The sequence below is a fragment of the Salmo trutta genome, chromosome 13 (genome assembly GCF_901001165.1).
Source record: "Salmo trutta chromosome 13, fSalTru1.1, whole genome shotgun sequence".
Lineage (NCBI taxonomy): Eukaryota > Metazoa > Chordata > Actinopteri > Salmoniformes > Salmonidae > Salmo > Salmo trutta.
This window is the reverse complement of record NC_042969.1, coordinates 30,243,383-30,264,066: the sequence shown is the minus strand read 5'-3', so window position 1 is coordinate 30,264,066 and position 20,684 is coordinate 30,243,383. Positions and strand designations below refer to the sequence as shown.

General features: G+C 41.6%; 1 protein-coding gene across 1 annotated transcript in view; it reads left to right on the top strand.

Moving 5' to 3' along the window:
- LOC115206745 (NEDD4-binding protein 3-A-like) overlaps positions 1–20,684 on the top strand; it is an 85,239-nt gene that overhangs the window by 41,789 nt on the left and 22,766 nt on the right. Inside the window, exons 2-3 of the mRNA XM_029773952.1 lie at positions 15,851–16,141; positions 19,890–20,067. Of these exons, the coding sequence (XP_029629812.1) occupies positions 15,882–16,141; positions 19,890–20,067 (438 nt within the window). The 5' untranslated portion in view covers positions 15,851–15,881. The remainder of the gene's footprint in view (positions 1–15,850; positions 16,142–19,889; positions 20,068–20,684) is intronic.

Below are 20,684 nucleotides of genomic sequence, written 5' to 3'. Positions count from 1 at the left end.
ATCCTTCACATTCAATAAAATACAGACAGAAACCAAACTGTCATGTCATCCTTCACATTCAATAAAATACAGACAGAAACCAAACTGTCATGTCATCCTTCACATTCAATAAAATACAGACAGAAACCAAACTGTCATGTCATCCTTCACATTCAATAAAATACAGACAGAAACTAAACTGTCATGTCATCCTTCACACTCAGTAAACTGAATTATGTTTTATGACAGTATGTATGTCTGTCTGTCTGTTTCCCTAATGGAACCCTATTCCGTATACAGTGCACTATACAGCTTCAGGTGCCCTGCAGCACTATACAGCCAATACGCTCGCTTTGAGGACAATACAGTGCCGCTGACACAGCCCACTACCAAAGCCCGTTGGCTCTCCTTTGCCGTGGCCAACGTGAGTAAAACATTTAAACGTGTTAACCCTTGCAAGGCTGCTGGCACAGACGGCATCCCTAGCCGCACTCTCAGAGCATGTGCAGACCAGCTAGCTGGTGTGTTTACGGACATATTCAACCAGTCCCTATCCCAGTCTGCTGTCCCCACTTGCTTCAAGATGGCCACCATTGTTCCTGTTCCCAAGAAAGCTAAGCTAACTGAACTAAATGACTATCGCCCCGTAGCACTCACTTCTGTCATTATGAAGTGCTTTGAGAGACTAGTCAAGGATCATATCACCTCCACCCTACCTGATACCCTAGACCCACTTCAATTTGCATACCGCCCCAATAGGTCCACAGACGACACAATCGCCATCACACCGCACACTGCCCTAACCCATCTGGACAAGAGGAATACCTATGTAAGAATGCTGTTCATTGACTATAGCTCAGCATTCAACACCATAGTACCCTCCAAGCTCATCATTAAGCTAGAGGCCCTGGGTCTCAACCCCACCCTGTGCAACTGGGTCCTGGACTTCCTGACGGGCCGCCCCCAGGTGGTGAGGGTAGGTAACAACATCTCCACCCCGCTGATCCTCAACACTGGGGCCCCACAAGGGTGCGTTCTCAGCCCTCTCCTGTACTCCCTGTTCACCCATGACTGCATGGCCATGCACGCCTCCAACTCAATCATCAAGTTTGCAGACGACACTACAGTGGTAGGCCTAATTACCAACAACGACGAGACGGCCTACAGGGAGGAGGTGAGGGCCCTCGGAGTGTGGTGTCAGGAAAACAACCTCTCACTCAACGCCAACAAAACAAAGGAGATGATCGTGGACTTCAGGAAACAGCAGAGGGAGCACCTCCCCCATCCACATCAACAGGACATTAGTGGAGAAGATGGAACGTTTTAAGTTCCTCAGCGTACACATCACAGACAAACTGAAATGGTCTACCCACACAGACAGCGTGGTGAAGAAGGCACAACAGTGCCTCTTCAACCTCAGGAGGCTGAAGAAATGTAGTTTGTCACCTAAAACACACACACTTTTACAGATGCACAATCGAGACCATCCTGGTACGGCAATTGCGCCACCCTCAACCGCAAGGCTCTCCAGAGGGTAGTGCGGTCTGCACAACACATCACTGGGAGCAAACTACCTGCCCTCCAGGACACCTACAGCACCCGATGTCACAGGAAGGCCAAAAAGATCATCATGGACAACAACCACCCAAGCCACTGCCTGTTCACACCGTTACCATCCAGAAGGTGAGGTCAGTACAAGTGCATCAAAGCTGGGACCGAGAGACTGAAAACAGTTTCTATCTCAAGGCCATCTGTTACGAATCCCTTTGGTGCTGCAGTCTAGGGGGGATGGATACGAGACCCGTAACATATCTCATACAAATCATAATAGTGAAAGTAACAGTGGGAACAAAAACCACAGACAACTTAAATTTACCGTCAAACACTAATGGTTTATTTTAAACACATGGTAACGGGGGGGGGGGGGGGGGGGGGGGGCTGAGCTGGACCGAAGGAAAGAAACAATAAATATCCAAAAACACCCCTAAGCTAGACTTGCCTGCTTCAATACAGCTAGCTAACTAACCAATAAAATACAGCATGTGGTCCACCCAGTTCTAACTAGTGTTCTTAGACAAGGTATTCCTACGGGTAATGTAGGCCCATGGGCAACTTGGCTTGGTACCCCCTTTTCCCACCAAACAAACAAACAGAGAGAGATAGAGCTATTGAGAAAACAACTGACTGGGTTTTTAAACCAAGGGAAAGGGGATGTGATTGGGTAAGGGAAACGGAGCAGGTGTCTTCTGATTGGCAGCACCTGTGAATAGGGCAGAAGGAAAGGAAATACACACACAGGATACCTGTATCCGTTAACCTGTATCCGTTAACACTCCCACCCTTAAAAGAACAACCCTATTAGGATTGCTACTAAAGTATTTACAATGAAGACCAACAAGATCAACAAACAAAGGCAACCTTACGAAACATACAAAAATCATTATTTTTACACACGAGACAAAGCATCTGCTAACACATTATCAGATCCCTTTTAGTGGCGGATCTCCAAATTATAATTCTGCACAATAAGCGCCCAACACATAAGGCGCTGGTTCTGGTTGTACATCCGGTGGAGAAACACTAAGGGGTTATGTCCGTATATACGATCACTGGTAGGGTACTGGAACCTATATACACTTCAAAGTATTGCAGAGCTAACAACAACGCTAGAGCTTCTTGTTCGATGGTTGCATATTTAGCCTGACATTTGTTAAATTCTCGTGAAAAATAACACACCGGATGATCCAGTCCACTCTTCTCCTGCTGCAGTAGAACAGCACCAGCACCTCTGGCACTAGCATCTACCTCAAGTTTAAACGGTTGTTCAAAATCCAGAGCAGCAAGTACATGGGTATTACATAAGAGTGCTTTAGCAGTATCAAAAGCTACCTTACAATCAGGGAACTACTCAAACAAGATTTCACTTTTTCTTTATGGGGTATTGTGTATAGATTGTTGAGGATTTTTTATTTATTTAACCAATTTTATAAAATGGCTGTAACATAACAAAATGTGGAACAAGTCAACAGGTCTGAATACTTTCCGAATGCCCTGTACATCTGAGGGGACTAACTCTGTCACAGAGTAGCTATTTATGTTACTTAGGCCTAACAAGGTTCTCTGACATCACTTTTGCCACAGGAGAAAAGGTTATACTTCCAAATATATAAAGAGGAACATTTCCTGTACACCTCTAATGTGACATTCACTGTCATTAATCGCAGATACAGTATGTGATTGCCCCAGGTTGTGAGTGACAGCTGGCATCAGGAGTGGCCCTCTGGCCCTTCTGAGTCTAACCCCTGTGGACCCTCACTGTCTCAGGGCAAGCAGGCTGGCAGCATGTGCCTGTGCATGTGTAGAGCGAGAGAGAGAGGAAGCGATTCCCAAAATCTTCCATAACAAAGCCATCACCTACAGAGAGATGAACCAGGAGAAGAGTCCCCTAAGCAAGCACAATTAGACCCAACCAAATCATGAGAAAACAAAAAGATACTTACTTGACACATTGGAAAGAATTAACAAAAACACTGAGCAAACTAGAATGCTATTTGGCAAAATACCTGACCAGAATACCTTTTATTATGTACAGACTCAGTGAGCATAGCTTTGCTGTTGAGAAAGGCCGCCGTAGGCAGACCTGGCTCTCAAGAGAAGACAGGCTATGTGCACACTGCCCACAAAATGAGGTGGAAACTGAGCTGCACTTCCTAACCTCCTGAAAAATGTATGACCATATTAGAGACACATATTTCCCTCAGATTACACAGATCCACAAAGAATTCAAAAACAAATCCAATTTTGATAAACTCCCATGTCTACTGGGTGAAATACCACAGTGTGCCATCACAGCAGCAAGATTTGTGACCTGTTGCCACAAGAAAAGGGCAACCAGTGAAGAACAAACACTATTGTAAATACAACCTATATTTATGTTAATTTATTTTCCCTTTTGTTCTTTAATGATTTGCATATCTTTACAACACTGCCTTAATATGACATTTGAAATGTCTCATTTCCTTTGGAACTTTTTTGAGTGTAATGTTTACTGTTCATTTTTGATTGTTTATTTCACTTTTGTTTATTTTCTATTTCACTTGCTTTGAAAATGTAAAACATATGTTCCCATGTCAATAAAGCCCTTTGAATTGAAGAGAGAGAGAGAGAGAAAGAGAGAGAGAAAACGTCAGAGAAACCGAACCCAGCACAGCTCTAACTTGACTTAAACACCTTACATTATATTACATATCAGCTTGTGTGGGGGTGTTTTAGCTGTAAAACAACAAAGCAGACTATGCTACAGCATTACTGCATCTCTACTGTAACGTGTCTACCAGTAATGGAGGATCAGACTAGACATAGTTACCGCTGGATGTTGAAACCAGCCAGTGATAACATGAGGACTGGGGGGGGGGGGTAATATTAAAGAGATGGTCATTATTACTGGCTCAGAACAATGTGTGTGTGTTTATACTCCCCTGATGTCTATGGTCTGAAGACTGGTTTAAGGGGTGTGTGTGTGTGTGTCTGTGGAATGGACGTGCCTGAGCTTGTGTTTTGTAAAGCATCTCTGGAATTTGGCCGATCTTCCTGTCCCCTTCATTCTGTCTCTCACACATCAGTGACCTGGCTAGTAGTGGTGGACTTTTATACAGGTAACGAGCTGAGATTAGGAGCACACTCTTAAAGGCAGTGCTCCTAACCGCAGCTTGTTACCTGTAAAAAAGACACCTGTCCACAGAAGCAATCAATCAATCAGATTCCAAACTCTCCACCATGGCCAAGACCAAAGAGCTCTCCAAGGATGTCAGAGACAAGATTGTAGAGCTACACAAGGCTGGAATGGGCTACAAGACCATCACCAAGCAGCTTGGTGAGAAGGTGACAACATTTGGTGTGATTATTCGCAAATGGAAGAAACACAAAAGAACTGTCAATATCCCTCGGCCTTGGGCTCCATGCAAGATCTCACCTCGTGGAGATGCAATGATCATGAGAACGGTGAGGAATCAGCCCAGAACTACACGGGAGGATATTGTCAATGATCTCAAGGCAGCTGGGACCATAGTCACCAAGAAAACAATTATTAACACTACGCCTTGAAGGACTGAAATCCTGGAGCGCCCGCAAGGTCCCCCTGTTCAAGAATACAGATACATGCTCGTCTGAAGTTTGCCAATGAACATCTGAATGATTCAGAGGACAACTGGTGAAAGTGTTGTGGTCAGATGAGACCAAAATGGAGCTCTTTGACATCAACTCAACTCGCCGTGTTTGGAGGACGAGGAATGCTGCCTATGACCCCAAGAACACCATCTCCACCATCAAACATGGAGGTGGAAACATTATGCTTTGGGGGTGTTTTTCTGCTAAGGGGACAGGACAACTTCACCGCATCAAAGGATGGGGCCATGTACCGTGAAATCTTGGGTGAGAACCTCCTTCCCTCAGCCTGGGCATTGAAAATGGGTCGTGGATGGGTATTCCAGCATGACAATGACCCAAAACACACGGCCAAGGCAACAAAGGAGTGGCTCAAGAAGAAGCACATTAAGGTCCTGGAGTGGCCTAGCCTGTCTCCAGACCTTAATCCCATAGAAAATCTGTGGAGGGAGCTGAAGGTTCAAGTTGCCAAACGTCAGCCTCGAAACCTTAATGACTTGGAGAAGATCTGCAAAGAGGAGTGGGACAAAATCCCTCCTGAGATGTGTGCAAACCTGGTGTCCAACTACAAGAAACGTCTGACCTCTGTGATTTTTTTGTTGTTATTCTGTCTCTCACTGTTCAAATAAACCTACTATTAAAATTATAGACTGATCATTTATTTGTAAGTAGGCAAACTTTTTTCCCCCACTGTATGACCACGTTAGAGACACATAGATCACACAGACCCACAAAGAATTTGAAAATAAATCAAACATTGATAAACTCCCATTTCTCAAATCAAATCAAATTTATTTATATAGCCCTTCGTACATCAGCTGATATCTCAAAGTGCTGTACAGAAACCCAGCCTAAAACCCCAAACAGCAAGCAATGCATGTGAAAGAAGCACGGTGGCTAGGAAGAACTCCCTAGGAAAAACTCCCTATAAAGGCAAAAACCTAGAAAGAAACCTAGAGAGGAACCAGGCTATGAGGGGTGGCCAGTCCTCTTCTGGCTGTGCCGGGTGGATATTATAACAGAACATGGTCAAGATGTTAAAATGTTCATAAATGTCCAGCATGGTCAAATAATAATAATCATAGTAGTTGTCGAGGGTGCAACAAGCACGTCCGGTGAACAGGTCAGGGTTCCATAGCTGCAGGCAGAACAGTTGAAACTGGAGCAGCAGCACGGCCAGGTGGACTGGGGACAGCAAGGAGTCATCATGCCAGGTAGTCCTGAGGCATGGTCCTAGGGCTCAGGTCCTCCGAGAGAAAGAAAGAAAGAGAGAATTAGAGAGAGCATATTTAAATTCACACAGGACACCGGATAAGACAAGAGAAATTCTCCAGATGTAACAGACTGACCCTAGCCCCCCAACACATAAACTACTGCAGCATAAATACTGGAGGCTGAGACAGGAGGGATCAGAAGACACTGTGGCCCCATCCGATGATACCCCCGGACAGGGCCAATCTGTTAGGTGAAATACTGCAGTGTGCAGTCACAGCAGAAAGATTTGTGGCCCGTTGCCATGAGAAAAGGGCAACCAGTGAAGAAGAAACACCATTGTAAATACAAACACACACCTGTTTTATTTATTTCCCCTTTCATACTTAAACTACTTGAACAACACTACATAGCCAATTATATAACATTTGAAATGTCTCTATTATTTAAAACGTTTTGTGGGTATAATGTTTACTGATGTTCCATTTTGGCAATGTAAACATATGTTTCCCATGTCAATAAAGCCCTTTGAATTGGAGAGAGTGAGTCAGAGAGAGAGAGAGAGAGAGAGAGTCAGTGATTGTGTATCAAGGCCTATGCTAGGCTGTAATTCTGCCCAGGTCAATCAAGTAGAAGCCAACTACTGAAAACAACTGGACGGAACATTTTCTCCAGTCCACTCAGATTTGTGGCCAAGGCTTAAAAGGATTTTTACCCTACCATCTACCCCCTTCAAGTTATTGCATCAGTAGACATCAGTAATGCACACACACACAAACACACAAACACACACACAATGAGCACAGGGCTTGGATCATTACTTACCTCGGTATTGACATTCTACACCTGGTGGCTTTTCCAATAGTTTCAGTCTGAGGAGACTTCTCCCTCCATCTACCCCACTCTCTTTCTCTCTCTTCCTCCATCGATTTGTTTTCCTCCCAAGTCTTTCTTTGGCTAATTTAAAAAGTAACTAATTGTAAGATAAAAAGGCCTATACAGTGCATTTGGAAAGTATTCAGACCCCTTGACTTTTTCCACATTTTGTTACATTAAAAAACTTATTCAGGATCGGTGTCCCGTCCATGGGACAGTTGAGCTAACGTAGGCTAATGTGATTAGCATGAGGTTGTAAGTAGCAAGAACATTTCCCAGGACATAGACATATCTGATATTGGCAGAAAACTTAAATTCTTGTTAATCTAACTGCACTGTCCAATTTACAGTAGCTATTACAGTGAACGAATACCATGCTATTGTTTGAGGAGAGTGCACAATTTTGAACATGAAAAGATATTAATAAACAAATTAGGCACATTTGGGCAGTCTTGATACACAATTTCAACAGAAATGCAATGGTTCATTGGATCAGTCTAAAACTTTGCACATACAGTGCTGCCATCTAGTGGCCAAATTCGAAATTGCACCTGGGCTGGAATAATACATTATGGCCTTTCTCTTGCATTTCAAAGATGATGGTAAAAATAAAATACAGTTGTTTCTTTCTTTGGATTATCTTTTACCAGATATATTGTGTTATATTCTCCTACATTCCTTTCACATTTCCACAAACTTCAAAGTGTTTCCTTTCAAATGGGACCAAGAATATGCATATCCTTGCTTCAAGGCCTGAGCTACAGGCAGTTAGATTTGGGTATGTCATTTTAGGCGGAAATTGAAAATAAGGGGCGGATCCGTAAGAGGATTTATTAATGGATTTTAAAAAAAAAATCCTTATCAATCTTCACACAATACCCCATAACGACAAAGAGAAAACAGTTTTTTAGAAAAAACAGAAATACCTTATTTACATAAGTATTCAGACCCTTTGCTATGAGACTCGAAATTGAGCTCAGGTGCATCCTGTTTTCATTGATCATCCTTGAGATATTTCTAGAACTGGATTGGAGTCCACCTGTGGTAAATTCAATTGATTGGACATGATTTGGAAAGGCACACACCTGTCTGTATTAGGGCTGACCCCAATTAGTCGATTGATCAATTGTTTGGTCGTTAGGCTGTTGGTCGACCAAAATTGTTTTAGTTGAGCAGTAACAAATGTGTATAATAGTGCCCATCTCAGTGAACTGATCCATTGTGGAGGCCAAGACTAAAAGCCAAGTTATGCTTGATCCGAAAACGGTTGAAGGCTTCATATGGAGGGTGTGACGCAAATGCCTCCAGGGGCATTCAGAGGCCAAATTGAGCTCCGTACTGCATCGCCATGCGCCTCCCAAATGTTGTAAAAATGCAGAGGGCTCTGTATAGCTCTGCATTGACATGGTTGGTTTATGGTAGGTGGGGGTGGTACATCCTGGTCCTGTGTGGCTCAGTCGGAAGAGCATGGTGTTTGCAACGCTAGGGTTGTGTGTTTGATTCCCACGGGGGACCAGTATGAAAAAAATTAAAAAATATGAAATGTATGCATTCACTACTGTAAGTCGCTCTGGATAAGAGTGTCTGCTAAATGACTAAAATGTAAAACATAAACTCACTTCCTTGATAACAGCTCTGTGATGCAACACGTATGAATGCCCTGACTTCTGCTGAGGCCGTATTACTGTAAATGCTGCAGACGTCGGATTGACCACGCACCTAGATGCACAATGCACTTCTCTCTCCTGTCAATTTGTGCACATTAATTGTTTGCGTTTGTTTGTACACTACTGTGCAAAAGTTTGGGGTCACATAGAAATGTCCTTGTTTTTGAAAGAAAAGTCCATCAAAATAACATCAAATTTTAACATAGGTTGTGCACTGGCAGCGTCATTAAAAAGTACCCACAAAACACCAGTCTCAACCGTGAAGAGGTGACTCCGGGATGCTGGCCTTCTAGGCAGAGTTGCAAAGAAAAAGCCATATCTCAGACTGGCCAATAAAAAGAAAAGATTAAGATGGGCAAAAGAACACAAACACTGGACAGAGGAACTCTGCCTAGAAGGCCAGCATCCCGGAGTCGCCTCTACACTGTTGACGTTGAGACTGGTGTTTTGCGGGTGCTATTTAATGAAGCTGCCAGTTGAGGACTTGTGAGGCTTCTGTTTCTCAAACTAGACACTCTAATGTACATGTCCTCTTGCTCAGTTGTGCACCGGGGCCTGCCACTCCCCTTTCTATTCTGGTTAGAGACAGTTTGTGCTGTCCTGTGAAGGGAGTAGTACACAGCGTTGTACCAGATCTTCAGTTTCTTGGCAATTTCTCGCATGAAATAGCTTTAATTTCTCAGAACAAGAATAGACTGACGAGTTTCAGAAGAAAGTGCTTTGTTTCTGGCCATTTTGAGCCTCTAATCGAATCCACAAATGCTGATGCTCCAAATACTCAACTAGTTTAAAGAAGGACAGTTTTATTGCTTCTTTAATCAGCAAAACCGTTTTCAGCTGTGCTAACATAATTGCAAAAGGGTTTTCTAATGATCAATTAGCCTTTTAAAATGATAAACTTGGATTTGCTAACACAACGTGCCATTGGAACACAGGAGTGATGGTTGATGATAATGGGCCTCTGTACGCCTGTGTAGATATTCCATAAAAAATCTGCCGTTTCCAGTCTACACTGTATTTCTGATCAATTTGATGTCATTTTAATGGACAAATAATGTGCTTTTCTTTCAAAAACAAGGAAATGTCTAAGTGACCCCAAACTTTTGAATGGTAATGTATATCACCTGTAGTACATTTACCATGAATTCCTATTTCTCATCTAGAATGTTTGTTACTTTGGTTACGGTAATTTCTGTTACTGCATTCAATATTATTATTCCAGTCTTCCTGTTATCACTGTAGGAGTGGACACATTGTTTGCAGAGTGCACAGCCTATGTTAGTTACACTTGTGAGAAACAAGTTTTGGTTGATTTCATTCCATTTACGAGTTTTGGCAATTTAGTCATTGTCTTTTGTTTGGAGAGCTTATATCAATGTTGAGTAAGGACGCGCACGCATAGAAATAGGCTTATAGGCTACCTGGCCTGCGTGGAAATGTAGTCATAGAAATGTGCCCATTTGTGGATCTGATTGGCTTTAACACACCACCACTAATGACATGTCCCCCCCACATTCTGAAGTTGCATTTTCGCTAGTACCAGCTTCAGGCGAAGCAGACCCAAGTTAATAGTTGAGACAATGTTTCAAGTTCGTTGCAGACAAGCCATATGTAGCCAATGTGATTTATAGGATATTTATTTTTATCAAGATATTTTCTACCTGCGGCTGCAATGTTTTAATGTGTTGGCTTTATGTAGGCTATTTTTACATAGTTGGCAATGGCAATGACATTTTAAGTTCATCATTTTCATTTCGATTTGAAAATAATTTTGATTAAGCGCATGACAATGATTTTTAGATATGAAGACGTTATAATATATTAATTGAAGCTGTTTCACGGAAATGTACATATGAAAACCATAAATGGCATGCATATCTGGAGAAATGGAAAGATACATTGGCATTCCACATGAGAAAAGTTGCCGACTCCTCATGTAGCCTATTACCGGCAACTTCAGCAGAGTAATGGCAGAATCTGTGAAAGCCAGCAGGAGTGGGAGGAGAATAGTTGGGTCAGGGTAAGTTTTTTTTCTTCTGGTTATCTAGATCTCTGGCACCCTCTTGAGGCATTTGTCTTATTTCATCAAACTCTAAGCTTAAAGCATCAGACAAGCTCACATACATAGGGTGTGTCTATATAAGGAAAAATACACGTAAAAAAATTCTGACCAATCAGTTGAAATTGGTTGAAAGAACAGATGTCTTTTGGTCGACCAATAATTTTTTTTACAGCCCAAGTCTATATAATTTCCCACAGTTGGCAGTGCATGTCAGAGCAAAAACCAAGCCAGAAGGAATTGTCCATAAAGCTCCGAGACAGGATTGTGTCAAGGATACCAAAACATTTCTGCAGCATTGAAGGTCCCAAAGAAAGCAGTGGCCTCCATCATTCCTAAATGGAAGAAGTTTGGAACCACCAAGACACTTCCTAGTGCTGGCCCCCCGGCCAAACTGAGCAATCGGGGAGAAGGGCCTTTGTCAGGGAAGTGACCAAGAACCCGACAGAAGATACTCCTCAGTAAAAGGCACATGACCGCCCGCTTTCAGACAATGAGAAACAAGATTCTCTTGTCTGATGAAACCAAGATTTAACTCTTTGGCCTGAATTACCAAGCATCACGTCTGGGGGAAACCAGGCACCGCTCAGCACCTGGCCAATACCATCCTTACGGTGAAGCATGGTGATGGCAGCATCATGCTGTTTTTCAGCAGCAGGGACTAGGAAACTAGTCAGGATCGAGGGAAAGATGAATGGAACAAAGTACAGAGAGATCCTTGATGAAAACCTGCTCCAGAGCGCTCAGCACCTCAGACTGGGGTGAAGGTTCACCTTCCGACAGGACAACAACCCTAAGTATACAGCCAAGACAAGGCAGAAGAGAGGCTTCGGGTCAAAACATGACACATGGAAGCTACTGGTCACCAGATGACTCTGATAGAACGGACAATGTGTCAGTATCGTCAGAACGGATGAGCAAGTGCAGGAGCTACTTGTTCATCAGTTTAGGGTTAAGGTTAGGGGTCAGGGTTAGTGGTTGAAACTGCATGATAGCGGATGAAGGTCGTAGTAGTCAGAGTGGAATGTTTTAGGGAAGGGAAATACTTAGGCTAGCTAGCTCATTAATATAAACATGAGCTTTCCGAATCTCTCTCGCTTTGATCTCCCTCTGGCTGAGAGCCTTCAGCGATACAGCTATAGTGGCTTTCTCTTCTCTCTCTTTCGCTCTGTCTCACTCTACCTCCCTCTTTCTTTATTTCTCTCTCTCTCCCTCTCTCTCTCTCTCTCTCGCTCTCTCTCTTTCTCTCTCTCTTGCTCTCTCCCGCTTTCTCTCTTTCTTTTTCTCTCTTTCTCTCGCTTTCTCTCTCTTTTTTCTTTCTTTCTTTCTCTCTGTCTGGCTGTCACTCTCTCTCTCTCTCTCTCTGTCTCTGTCTCTTTCTCTCACCATTTACATAACTATTGAGGCCACCAATTGAGGCCACCAGAACATCACTTGATAAATGTTGATTACACTGGGGGGAAACATGGTAAATGTTGAAGTAGCTGCTCCCTACCTAGCCAGACACAGAGTACTGTGTGTGTGCATGTGCACATACACACTAGAGCTGGGCGATAGGAACAGAAGTCCATATTGTGATAAATTGCTTGAATTGATGATAAATAGAATGAAAAGTTTAGAACATTAATGTGCACAACAGTTTAAAACAATGTGCACAACAGTTTATAACATTAATGTCCACCACAGTTTATAACATTAATGTGCACCACAGTTTATAACATTAATGTGCACCACAGTTTGTAACTGTAATGTGCACCACAGTTTATAACATTAATGTGCACCACAGTTTATAACATTAATGTCCACCACAGTTTATAACATTAATGTGCACCACAGTTTATAACATTAATGTGCACCACAGTTTATAACATTAATGTGCACCACAGTTTGTAAATGTAATGTGCACCACAGTTTATAACATTAATGTGCACCACAGTTTATAACATTAATGTCCACCACAGTTTATAACATTAATGTGCACCACAGTTTGTAACTGCAATGTGCACCACAGTTTATAACATTAATGTGCACCACAGTTGATAACATTAATGTGCACCACAGTTTATAACATTAATATGCACCACAGTTTATAACATTAATGTGCACCACAGTTTGTAACTGTAATGTGCACCACAGTTGATAACATTAATGTGCACCACAGTTTATAACATTAACATGCACCACAGTTTATAACATTAATGTGCACCACAGTTTATAACATTAATATGCACCACAGTTTATAACATTAATGTGCACCACAGTTTGTAACTGTAATGTGCACCACAGTTGATAACATTAATGTGCACCACAGTTTATAACATTAACATGCACCACAGTTTATAACATTAATGTGCACCACAGTTTATAACATTAATATGCACCACAGTTTATAACATTAATGTGCACCACAGTTTGTAACTGTAATGTGCACCACAGTTTGTAACTGTAATGTGCACCACAGTTTATAACATTAATATGCACCGCAGTTTATAACATTAATATGCACCACAGTTTATAACATTAATATGCACCACAGTTTATAACATTAATGTGCACCACCGTTTATAACATTAATGTGCACCACAGTTTATAACATTAATGTGCACCACAGTTTATAACATTAATATGCACCAAAGTTTATAACATTAATATGCACCACAGTTTATAACATTAATATGCACCACAGTTTATAACATTAATATGCACCACAGTTTATAACATTAATGTGCACCACAGTTTATAACATTAATGTGCACCACAGTTTGTAACATTAATGTGCACCACAGTTTATAACATTAATATGCACCACAGTTTATAACATTAATGTGCACCACAGTTTATAACATTAATATGCACCACAGTTTATAACATTAATGTGCACCACAGTTTATAACATTAATATGCACCACAGTTTATAACATTAATATGCACCACAGTTTATAACATTAATGTGCACCACAGTTTATAACATTAATATGCACCACAGTTTATAACATTAATATGCACCACAGTTGATAACATTAATGTGCACCACAGTTTGTAACTGTAATGTGCACCACAGTTTATAACATTAATATGCACCACAGTTTATAACATTAATATGCACCACAGTTTATAACATTAATGTGCACCACAGTTTATAACATTAATATGCACCACAGTTTATAACATTAATATGCACCACAGTTTATAACATTAATGTGCACCACAGTTTATAACATTAATATGCACCACAGTTTATAACATTAATATGCACCACAGTTTATAACCTTAATATGCACCACAGTTTATAACATTAATGTGCACCACAGTTTATAACATTAATATGCACCACAGTTTATAACATTAATATGCACCACAGTTTATAACAATGTGCACCACACTTTGTAACTGTAATGTGCACCACAGTTTATAACATTAATATGCACCACAGTTTATAACATTAATATGCACCACAGTTTATAACATTAATGTGCACCACAGTTTATAACATTAATATGCACCACAGTTTATAACATTAATATGCACCACAGTTTATAACAATAATGTGCACCACAGTTTATAACATTAATATGCACCACAGTTTATAACATTAATGTGCACCACAGTTTATAACATTAATATGCACCACAGTTTATAACATTAATATGCACCACAGTTTATAACATTAATGTGCACCACAGTTTATAACATTAATGTGCACCACAGTTTATAACATTAATGTGCACCACAGTTTATAACATTAATGTGCACCACAGTTTATAACATTAATGTGTACCACAGTTTGTAACATTAATGTGCACCACAGTTTATAACATTAATGTGCACCACAGTTTATAACATTAATGTGCACCACAGTTTATAACATTAATGTGCACCACAGTTTTTCCTTTAAACTGCTACTACTCGTTTGATGGTTGTAGCCATCAATTGTTCTATTAACTATCACCCATATTAGCAAACTTATTTCATTTCAAACTTCTCATTTCTCTAGTATAGGCTACTTATCGTAATGATACACATGCACACACAGGTGATGACAGAGAAGTGGCACATGTCAAGTCATGCCCTGAGAGAGGAGATATAAAGATAGATAGGGAAAAAGACAGGAGGAGTTTCACTAGAAATTTACATCAACAACAGACTAGTAACTAGGGTAAAGGCTATGGAGAAATACTGAGGAAGACAGAGGGAACGGGACCACCTAATAAAGAACAATGATACTAGTTATTGTGGTTTATTAACCACTAGAGATCAGGAGTTAAGTGATCAGAGGAAGACAGACAGAGAGCTGAATACTGTAAACATTCAAATAAAGTGTGGACTTGGTCTTGGATATGATGGTTCATGATGCCATAGAGATAAGATATTACAGCTAGAAGGTGAATAGGAGGTTATCATGGTGATGATGGTTCATGATGCCATAGAGATAAGATATTACAGTTAGAAGGTGAATAGGAGGTTATCATGGTGATGATGGTTCATGATGCCATAGAGATAAGATATTACAGTTAGAAGGTGACTAGGAAGTTATCATGGTGATGATGGTTCGTGTTGCCATAGAGATAAGATATTACAGTTAGAAGGTGACTAGGAAGTTATCATGGTGATGATGGTTCATGATGCCATAGAGATAAGATATTACAGTTAGAAGGTGACTAGGAAGTTATCATGGTGATGATGGTTCGTGTTGCCATAGAGATAAGATATTACAGTTAGAAGGTGACTAGGAAGTTATCATGGTGATGATGGTTCATGATGCCATAGAGATAAGATATTACAGCTAGAAGGTGAATAGGAGGTTATCATGGTGATGATGGTTCATGATGCCAAATATATTTTTTCTCAACCTCTTTCTTCCTCTCTCCTTTGCTCTCTTCCTCTACCTCAAGAGTTCCCCATGTGGCCACCCTGTCCTGTAACCAATGGCAACATCGGTCCAGACCCTTCCTCTGAGCCGTGACCCCAGCAAGACATTCCGTGACCCCTACTCAACACCTACCCAGCCCACAGCCCTACTGGCCCGGTGCAGTATGGGTAGTGTAGGCAGCCTAGTGGAGCGCCCGGACTCGTCCCCAGCTAAAGGCAGCCGGGCCGTGCCCCAGGTGGGACCCAGACAGACCAACAGGTTATTAAAGAAAGGCTTCAACCAGAGAGAGCTGCTCAACTACCTCAACATCACCAGGTTAGTGAGCTCTCTGATAGGCACAAAATGGCTGTCATGTTTCATTACCCAGATGGGTGCTACATTAGAGAGTATGTATTCTCTATGTATTCCATAAAGTGCAGACAAAACGGTAAAGAGTTGTCTGTTTTAAATAGTAGGCATTAATGATGCTCTTGGGTAATAACATCACCTGTTGTTCCATAGCAGTGTTGTTAATGCTGCTGCCAGGTGGGTGCCACACATAGTGAGCTGGTAGGAGGTGTGACTCCTACCATTCTGAAAGTATTCATACCCCTTGATCTATTCCACATTTTGTTACATTACAACCTTATTCTAAAATTGATTAAATTGTTTTTTCCCCTCATCAATCTGCACACAATACCCCAAAATATCAAAGCAAAAACTGTTTTGTAGAAATGTTTGCAAAAGTACAGTACCAATCAAAAGTTTGGACACTCCTACTAATTAAAGTTTTTTTATATATATCCTGTTGAAAAACAAATGATAGTCCCACTAAGCGCAAACCAGATGGGACGGCGCATCGCTGCAGAATGCTGTGGTAACCCATGCTGGTTAAGTGTGCCTTGAATTCTAAATAAATCACTGACAGTGTCACCAGCAAAGCACCCCCACACCATCACTCCTCCATGCTTCACGGTGGGAACTACACATGCAGAGATCATCCGTTCACCTGCGTCTCACAAAGACATGGCTGTTGGAACCAAAAATCAGATTTCCACTGGTCTAATGTCCATTGCTTGTGTTTCTTGGCGCAAGCAAGTTTCTTCTTCTAATTGGTGTCCTTTAGTAGTGTTTTTTTGCAGCAATTTGACCATGATGGCCTGATTCACACAGTCTCCTCTGAATAGTTTATTTTGAGATGTGTCTGTTACTTGAACTCTGTGAAGCGTTTATTTGGGCTGCAATTTCTGAGGCTGGTGACTTATCCTCTGCAGCAGATGTCCCTCTGGGTCTTCCTTTCCTGTGGTGGTCCTCATGAGAGCCAGTTTCATCATAGCGCTTGATGGTTTTTGCTACTGCACTTGAAGAAACTTTCAAAGTTCTTGACATTTTTCGGACTGACTGACCTTCATGTCTTAAAGTAATGATGGGCTGTCGTTTCTCTTTGCTTATTTGAGCTGTTCTTGCAACAATATGGACTTGGTCTTTTACCAAATAGGGCTATCTTCTGTATACCACCCCTACCTTGTCACAATACAACTGATTGGCTCAAACGCATTAAGAAGGAAATAAATTCCACAAATTAACTTTTAACAAGGCACACCTGTTAATTGAAATGCATTCCAGGTGACTACCTCATGAAGCTGGTTGAGAGAATTCCAAGAATGTGCAAAGCTGTCATCAAGGCAAAGGGTGGCTACTTTGAAGAATCTCAAATATAAAATATATTTGTTTAACATTTTTGTTGGGTTACTTCATGATTCTATATGTGTTATTTCATAGTTTTGATGTCTTCGCTATTATTCTACAATGTAGAAAACAGTAGAAATTAAGAAAAACCCTTGAATGGGTACTGTTGGTGTGTCCAAATCTTTTTATTAGTACTGTATTGTCACGGTTGACTGAAGGATCGGACCAAAACGCAGCGTGGTTGTAGTTCCACATTTTATTAAATCCGTGAAACTTATGCAACACACAAAATAACTGAATATACAAAACAACAAACTGTGACGCAGAGAGAAACGAACACTACTCAAAAGATAATAACCCACAAAACAGGAATAGAAAAACCCCTACTTAAATATGATCTCCAATCAGAGGCAACGAGGATCAGCTGCCTCCAATTGGAGATCAACCCAAACAACCCCAACATAGAAATAGAAAAACTAGAACTTAAACATTGAAATAGAAAACATAGAAAAACCCACAACACCCCCTGTCACACCCTGACCTACTCTACCATAGAAAATAACCACTTACTATGGTCAGGACGTGACATGTATAAAAAATTAAACAAAATATGACATTTACATAAGTATTCAGACCCTTTACTCAGTACCTTGTTGAAGCTCCTTTGACAGCGATTACCGCCTCGAGTCTTCTTAGGTATGACACTAAAAGACTGGCGCACCTGCATTTGGGGAGTTTCTCCAATTCTTCTCTGCAGATCCTCTCAAGCTCTGTCAAGTTGGATGGGGACTGTTGCTCCACAGCTATTTTTAGGTCTCTCCAGAGAAGTTCAATCCGGCTCAAGTCCGGCCACTGGCTTGGCCACTCAAAGACATTCAGCGATTTGTCCCAAAGCCACTCCTGCATTGTCCTGGTAGAGTGCTTAGGGTCGTTGTCCTGTTGGAAGGTGAACCTTCCAGGTCTTGAGCGCTCTGGAGCGGGTTTTCATCAAGGATCTCTCAGTACTTTGCTCCGTTCATCTTTCCCTTGAGCCTGACTGGTCTCCAAGTCCCTGCCACTGAAAAACATCCCCACAGCATGATGCTTCCACCACCATGCTTCACTGTAGAGATGGTGACAGGTTTCCTCAGGACGTGAGGCTTGGCAATCAGGCCAAATAGTTCAATCTTGGTTTCATCACACCAGAGAATATTGTTTCTTATGGTCTGAGAGTCTTTAGGTGCCTTTTGGCAAATTCCAACGGGCTGTCATGTGCCTTTTACTGAGGAGGTGCTTACATCTGGCCACTCTACCATAAAAGCCTGATTGGTAAAGTGCTGCAGAGATGGTTGTCCTTCTGGAAGATTCTCCCATTTCCACAGAGGAAGTCTGGAACTCTGTCAGAGTGACCATCGGGTTTTTGGTCACTTCCCTGACCAAGGCCCTTTTCCCCCGATTGCTGAATTTGACCGGGCGGCCAACTCTAGGAAGAGTTTTGGTGGTTCCAAACTTCTTCCATTTAAGAATGATGGAGGCCACTGTGTTCTTGGGGACCTTCAAAGCTGCAGAAATGTTTTGGTACCCTTCCCCAGATCTGTGCCTCAACACAATCCTGTCTCCGAGCTCTACGGACAATTACTTCAATCTCATGGCTTTGTTTTTGCTCTGACATGCACTGTCAACTGTGGGACCTTATATAGACAAGTGTGTGCCTTTCCAAATCATGTCAGATCAATTGAATTTACCACAGGGGGACTCCAATCAAGATGTAGAAACATCTCTAGGATGATCAATGGAAACAGGATGCACCTGAGCTCAATTTTGAGTCTCATAGCAAAGGGTCTGAATACTTATGTAAATAACCTGTTTTTACTTTGTCATTATGGGGTATTGTGTGTAGATTGATGAGGAACATTTTTTATTTAATCAATGTTAGAAGAAGGCTGTAATGTAACAAAATGTGAAAAAGTCAAGTGGTCTGAATACTTTCCGAATGCAGTGTATTTGCGAAGTAAGCTGTTACATTTTAAATTTTAGTCATTTAGCAGACACTCTTATCCAGAGTGACTTACAGTAGTGAATGCATACATTACATACATTTCAATTCATACATTTTTTTTTCTCCCCGTACTGGCCCCCCGTGGGAATCAAACCCACAACCCTGGCGTTGCAAACACCATTACAAACACCATGCTCTACCAACTGAGCCACAATGTAAAGTTGTAAATCTAGATGAAATAGTACAGTACAGTACAGTACAAGTACAGTGAAATTCCTTTCTTGCAAACTCGAATAGAAATAGAAATAATTTTCATAACAAGCTGTTATCGTTCAGGGGAACAGATTATCAATTGACTTGATTGGTTATCAATTGACCTGAAGCCTGAATGAAAACCTATATAATGACTCCCACCAGGAAAGAGGCCAAAGCGGGTAGTGGCCCAGGCAGCAGTAGGAAGGACATCTTCTCCAGCATGCAGTCCATGAAGAGAGAGCATGGACATGAGGAGGAACACATCAAGCTCTACTACAAAGACGGAACTGAGGTGGACGTGTCAAAGAACTCACTGCCCATGGGAGGGAAATATGAGAAGGTGAGAAGAACACCTGGTTATGGGACAACATATAGGGATGATATCCCTGGGACAACATATAGGGATGATATCCCTGGGACAACATATAGGGATGATATCCCTGGGACAACATATAGGGGTGATATCCCTGGGACAACATATAGGGGTGATATCCCTGGGACAACATATAGGGGTGATATCCCTGGGACAACATATAGGGGTGATATCCCTGGGACAACATATAAGGGTGATATCCCTGGGACAACATATAGGGGTGATATCCCTGGGACAACATATAGGGGTGATATCCCTGGGACAACATATAGGGGTGATATCCCTGGGACAACATATAGGGGTGATATCCCTGGGACAACATATAGGCGTGATATCCCTGGGACAACATATAGGGGTGATATCCCTGGGACAACATATAGGGGTGATATCCCTGGGACAACATATAGGGGTGATATCCCTGGGACACCATATAGGGGTGATATCCCTGGGACAACATATAAGGGTGATATCCCTGGGACAACATATAGGGGTGATATCCCTGGGACAACATATAGGGGTGATATCCCTGGGACAACATATAGGGGTGATATCCCTGGGACAACATATAGGGATGATATCCCTGG